General features: G+C 59.0%; 2 protein-coding genes across 2 annotated transcripts in view; one reads left to right on the top strand and one right to left on the bottom strand.

Moving 5' to 3' along the window:
- Positions 1-235: 235 nt before the first annotated feature.
- VOLCADRAFT_100272 (uncharacterized protein) lies at positions 236-3,015 on the bottom strand (the record flags this gene model as incomplete). Its single annotated transcript, XM_002958896.1, has 8 exons — positions 236-439; positions 764-849; positions 936-1,089; positions 1,430-1,510; positions 1,619-1,657; positions 1,851-2,393; positions 2,519-2,651; positions 2,930-3,015. The coding sequence occupies 8 exons, from the start codon at positions 3,013-3,015 to the stop codon at positions 236-238; spliced, it is 1,326 nt and encodes a 441-aa protein (XP_002958942.1).
- Positions 3,016-3,812: 797 nt separating this feature from the next.
- VOLCADRAFT_100271 (uncharacterized protein) overlaps positions 3,813-5,616 on the top strand; it is a gene marked incomplete at both ends in the record, with an annotated part of 12,664 nt that continues 10,860 nt past the window's right edge. Inside the window, 3 exons of the mRNA XM_002958909.1 lie at positions 3,813-4,129; positions 4,754-4,773; positions 5,251-5,384. Coding sequence (XP_002958955.1) covers positions 3,813-4,129; positions 4,754-4,773; positions 5,251-5,384 — 471 coding nt within the window. The remainder of the gene's footprint in view (positions 4,130-4,753; positions 4,774-5,250; positions 5,385-5,616) is intronic.

The following is a 5,616-nucleotide window of genomic DNA, read 5'->3' as shown; positions in this document are numbered from 1 at the left end:
ACATCACACACGGTATTATCATCTCCCGCAAAGAAAGCAGGGAGTCTCCGCCTGAAAGGATTATTCCACCGTCACCCCCCATTTCCCCTTTCCCCTTTAGAAAGCGCCAAATCGGACCCGCCCGCCCCCCCTTCGCTTTAGTTGTTGTCAGTCGTCAGCCCCGTCACCCCGTTAGCGGCCCCGGTGGTGTCAGCGGAACCGCTGATTTCTTCCCTGCCACTGCCACTGCCCTGCCCTAGCCCCCACCCAGCCCCCAATCCGGTTCAGGCCCCGCCACCGCCGTCGGCGGCTGCGGCGCCGCCAGTCCTATGTCGTACACGGCAATGCGCATCTCCGGGAACAGCTCCGTCAGTGGTGGCGGTGACGGCGGCGGTGTGGGCACATTTGGCTCCCGCACCTCGCGGCAGTCCAAGCCACACAACGCCAGCTCAGAGAAAAACTAAACGAGGGGTCGAGGGGGAAAACGGAGAGGGATGGGCTCGCGGATGTCAAGTCGGTGATGACCCCCGAGAGGAGGAAGTGGGGAAGGGGAAGACGAACCACGTGAACGAGTGAAGCTGATGTCAAGGACAATAACTAACCAGTCGCGACGTGTGAAGGAGGAGTCCTCGCGGTGATGTAATCGCGACGATAGCGGAAAACTACCTACCTAGCTGCTAAGACTAAAATAAAAAGAGCGGAAAGAAAGCAGAAAAAAACATCCGCACTATTCTAAAGGTAAATGTAAAGTCGGTGAAGAGAAAAAAAAACACCGTAAGCTGACGTGAGTTGAAAGAGGAAGACGTGAAATAAGCTGGAAAAACTTTATACGCTGGCCTGGCGGCGGACGGGAGGAAGGGGGTTGCCCGCCTGGGGTTGCGGCAGAGGCATGTATGGTGGTGAAGGGAGGCGCCAGGCCCAAGCGTGCAGTATTTCGTGCAACCTTAGCTTCTTACCGTTACCATACACTACCTCCCAAGAAACCCAAAGTTCAGCTGTAGCTGCGGCGGCGTTCGAGTCCGGGGATGGGAGCTTAGTCGTTTTCCCCTCGTGCGTGTGTATTGGGGGGAAGTAGCCATAAGGGACGTCTGAGAAGCCCGAGATTGGACACTGTACGACAGTACAGGGTTAGCCATACGGGGTGTACCTTCACCCCTAGTCCTCCACAGGCCTCTTCTTTATTCCTTCCCCTCTCCCCGGCCCCCACCCGCTTACGCGGCGCAACTACCGCTATAGCGGGTAGAGCCACCGCTACTAGCACGTTGCACCGGCCGGCACGTTCTGGAGGGCCCGCTGTAAATGACCCAATGCAAGAGTTCAGGCCCAACCTGGCAACCGGCATGTAGCGGGGAAGGAAGATGTGAAGCCTCTTCCCCAGGTGGCTCGTTCTGTGCCAGGGTTGTGGCAAGTGCTCTGCGTCAGTCGCTCTCGGTCGTTCATACATCCGTACCTGCATGTCGTGCGTGTCGAAGCGGTGCTTCGTATGGCAGTACAGAATACGGGTATCTGGACCGGCCAACGCGCGCATGACCTACAGTAAGGAGCGAGGGCGGCCGCGAGGGGGCGGAGGGGTGTGAGACCTGACGGGCCATCATGGGGTCATTCACCACCCGGGATTGCAATGTAGGGCCCCCGGTACTCGCGGCTGCATCCAGGGAGGATGCGGGCCCTTGTGGGTCTGGGGAGGGAGGGGGAGAAGGGGGGGAGGGGGGCGGGGGGAAGGAGGAAGGGGAAAAGGGCGCAGCGAACCAACCCGGCAGTGATCTCAACCACCCATCGAGAACCCTCAAGCCCACCCACTAACGCTCGCCACCCAGCCATCCCCTCAGGCACCACATCGGGTCAACTCATCCCCCCTTTGGCCCCCTCACCCTGGGCAGGCACTCGGCCCCCACGGAGTTGTAGACCAGGTCGCTGCCCAGGATCAGGTCCCACTGCAGGGCATGCAAACAACAGCCACCACCGCCACCGCCACTGCCACTGCCGCCAGCAGCACTAGCACTAGCACTAGCAATGCCCTCACCGCAACAGTAGCTACCCGCAGCATCACGGCTGGCAGCTCCACCTCGGTTGACATATCCTGCAACAACCCCATTCCCACCAGATGTCCCACCACCACCACCACCAGCAGTAGCAACACCCTCCGACCATGTCTCCTGATCTGGGCCCCCTTCCCTGGGTGTCGACTGGGAATTGAGATCCAGATCCAGATCCAGCCGGTCCTGGTCCTGGACCTGCAGAAGAGGGCGCTGGAAGTCGTCCGTAGAGCCGGCTCGCTGAGCCCGGTCGTAGTACTGCCTCCAGTCACATGGCTCCGCCCTGACCACCCGCATTCCCGGTAGGTGCGTGTTGAGGGCCAGGTTGTGTCTCAACCAGTCCAGACCGCGCCCCTCCTCCTGCTCGGTAAGGACCACCTGGGTGGTGACCCCCGGGGGGAGAGACGGGGGAGGCAGGGAGAGCTAGGTGAAGGAAAGATGCACTGATCACACGCACACACCCTCCCCTCCCCCTCCTCGCCCCTCCCCTCCTCGCCCCTCACCACTTCAGCGGCAGGCAGGTTCCGCGCCAGGGTCATGCCCAGCCAGCCCAGACCCGCACCCAGCTCCAGAACCTTCAACCCCGGCCGGAACAGCCCCAGGTCGGGGCCCACCTCCTCCAGGAAGGAGCACAGCCTGGCAGGTGGGGTGGAGGCATTTGCGGTGAAGCGCGGTGGCGGAAGGGGTATCCCGAGACACGGCCAGGGAGATTGGGGTCGGATTGGATGGATAGGGACAGGTAGGATAGCTAGGTGGTGCGGGGTGTGTGCGTGGGTGTGTGCGTGGGTGTGTGCGTGGGATCGGGGGGAAAGGGCGGCGCAGAGGGGAGAGGAAGGGTGGGATGCAGAGGGACCGGGCGGCAGGAATGGGGGAGGAGAAGAGGGTGTTGCCAATGTAGAGGATGGGGGTGTTACCTGCGAGCTGCGTTCCATACACGGCCGCCGGTGGTGGTTAGGGCGGCGTGCTCCGTCCTGATGTCGTAGACCCAGGGTCGGCTCATTGCGGGTGGGATCTACGGTTTCATGACTGTCAGTTACTTGAATCCGTAAGCTGCTCTAAAAGGAATTACCTTGACATCATTATGAGCTAAGGCAGCCGACAAGTACTCAGCATTTCTCTATTGGTCCTTATCGACAGTTCACCATCCTGGAAATAACTGGTATGAAATAACTAATTTGGTGTCGGGGCTTATCTTAGGATAGGAACACCGGATGACGATGTTATGTGCCAGCCTGACTAACCGCAAACGAATTGCCGATCAAACTTCTGGAGCTTTTTCATATGAATCACCTAGTTTTCAGTGCTTAAACTACATAAATTTATTGTCTTTCTGCCTGTCAGGCTTGCCTTCTCTACGCTCTTTGTTGTTGTAAACACTGTGTTAGCCGTCCTTGAAATATCCCCTGCAAATCGTACTTAAAAACGCATGTGTTTCATTTTCGGCACGCTAGGCAAGGAGTTTCAACAGGGCCGTTGCTACGATGGTCACCTGCAACTGTCTCTACGACGAAATGTAGGACACCGTGGCCTGAGTCCATATGCCTTCAATGCGAGAAGTGAAGTATTATGCTTCCTACAAACATTTTGCGCGCTCCTGTTGGTGTTTACAGACCAGCACCTCTACAAAATAATTGGAAGCGCCTGGTCCTCCAAGCGGGCACTTTGACCAGCATGGTTTTACCAATAATCGCGATAACATATTACTTTCGTGATAAATTTTTCACTGCAACGTCTGGACTGGATTTAGCACAGTACAATTTCTGCTAGGCAACACTGTTGCAAAGTCATCATCTTGAAATGATCTCGCCACGCAGAATAGGTAAACTAGTAGCTTTTTTTCTGAGCCTAAATCTTTTGGCGCTGGACAGCAACGCTCTAGCGCATCGGGATGCAAAAACTGCCAGGAACGCTTCCCGCCGCAAGGAGCTGGATCTTCCACGGCGCCTCAATGGCAAGCGGCTGCTGTCGATGCATGGGGATGTGGGTTCTCTCGCCCTGACCACAGCGACCCACCCGGACGTTGGCCTCGACCACCTCTTCCAACCGCTCAAACTGGACTGCCATCCCGACTGCGTCAAGCGAGGGAACTGCAACGCCGAGGAGGGCCGTTGCGAGTGGGTATGGGACTGGGTTCTTGCCTAATGGAAGAGGGAAAGGAGAGGTTGCACAACGGGACAAAGGGGGGTCAGCCAGCACAACGAACGGGTTCCTAAAGCCTTGGATTCAGCGCCAAGCCCCCTCTGCACCGCATGTCTGCCGTCCTCAAAGCTGCTGGAGCCCCTGGGTATCGCAATCCGCCAAGACTGGATGAAGGCCACGTGTGGTGTGTGTTTTGCACGCGCGTGGCTGCTATGGCGTCAGGGGGGTGTTCAGAGGGAAAGCACACGTGTACGGCGTTACGGCCATCCATGACCCTGGATGGATGGGTGGCACGGAGTGTGGTGGTGGGGGCCGGCCGGGGGAAATGCTCCTCCTCCCCTTTCCGCCTTACTCGCCTGTTGGTTCGCTGGACTCCAATGTCGGCATATAGTTGACCCCCTTAGTTCTTCCTGCACCATTATACAGACAGACAGACAGACACACACACACACACTCAAGCTTCCCTTTTTCCACACCATCCTGCCTGCCGACGTTTCCTTCCGCATGCTTGCCTGACGCTGGCCGTCACTTGCCTTTGCCGACGAAACCCCGCCCCGCTGTCGCTCATGATCAACCCCCCACACGCCCCGCCGGCGCAGATGTCCGTTCGGCTATACAGGTAGGGGCTGGCTGGTGAAGGCAGGGGGGGGCTGAGCGGCATTGGGTTGCATTGAGTGATGGCGTGGGGGGGGGGTAAGGGAACGGTGCTTGTGAAGCCAAGGAACAGGAGGGGTTGTGCCTAAACTACCGAGGCCCAAGATGTTTCCTGTAATCGGCCCTTGCTCCGAAGCCTCTTCCGGGCCCCCCGTTCGTGGTTCGTCTTTCCCCCTTTCTCACTCCGAACCACTAACCGCTTGTAGGGGTTCTAGGCCCCCTTCCCCCCGCCCCCATCCCGCCGCACCCCTGCAACCCATGTCCTCTCTCCCCCCGTCCCACCCCGCCGCCTGGCGCTGTTTGAGACTCACTGGACCAGCAGCAGCTCGGACTTTGGACGTTTGTTTATAATTGGTCCTTTTGCGCCTCCCCCTTCCCCCGCTCCCCATCCCCCCGATCCCCCTCCCCCTTGTGCGCACACGCACACCCCTCTCTCCCTCAGGCCCCACCTGCGAGGAGCCCCTCCTGTCCGGCTGCCAGCGGGGCCCCGGTCTGGAGCCCTTCTTCGGAGTGCTGGTCTCCAGGAACTGCGAGTGCCTCAGGCAGGCGAACAGATTCTTTGGGTGCTCGCCAAATGTACGGAGGGTTTGGGGGGAGGGGGCCTGAGGTGTCGGGACCTCGGGGGTCCCGAGGGGTAGAGGGGTGTGGCGGAAGAGGAAAGGAAAGGAACGGAACGGCGCCCTCTAACTCACGTGGGATGTAAGGGGAAAGAGAGAAAGGGGAAAGAGGCACCTGGCCTGCGGCTGTTACCAACCCTAACACAAATTCTTTTGGCCCCCTATCCCCTCCGCCACCAACACCCCCACCA

The sequence above is a fragment of the Volvox carteri genome (assembly GCF_000143455.1).
Source record: "Volvox carteri f. nagariensis unplaced genomic scaffold VOLCAscaffold_111, whole genome shotgun sequence".
NCBI lineage: Eukaryota > Viridiplantae > Chlorophyta > Chlorophyceae > Chlamydomonadales > Volvocaceae > Volvox > Volvox carteri.
This window is presented reverse-complemented; position numbering and strand designations above follow the sequence as displayed.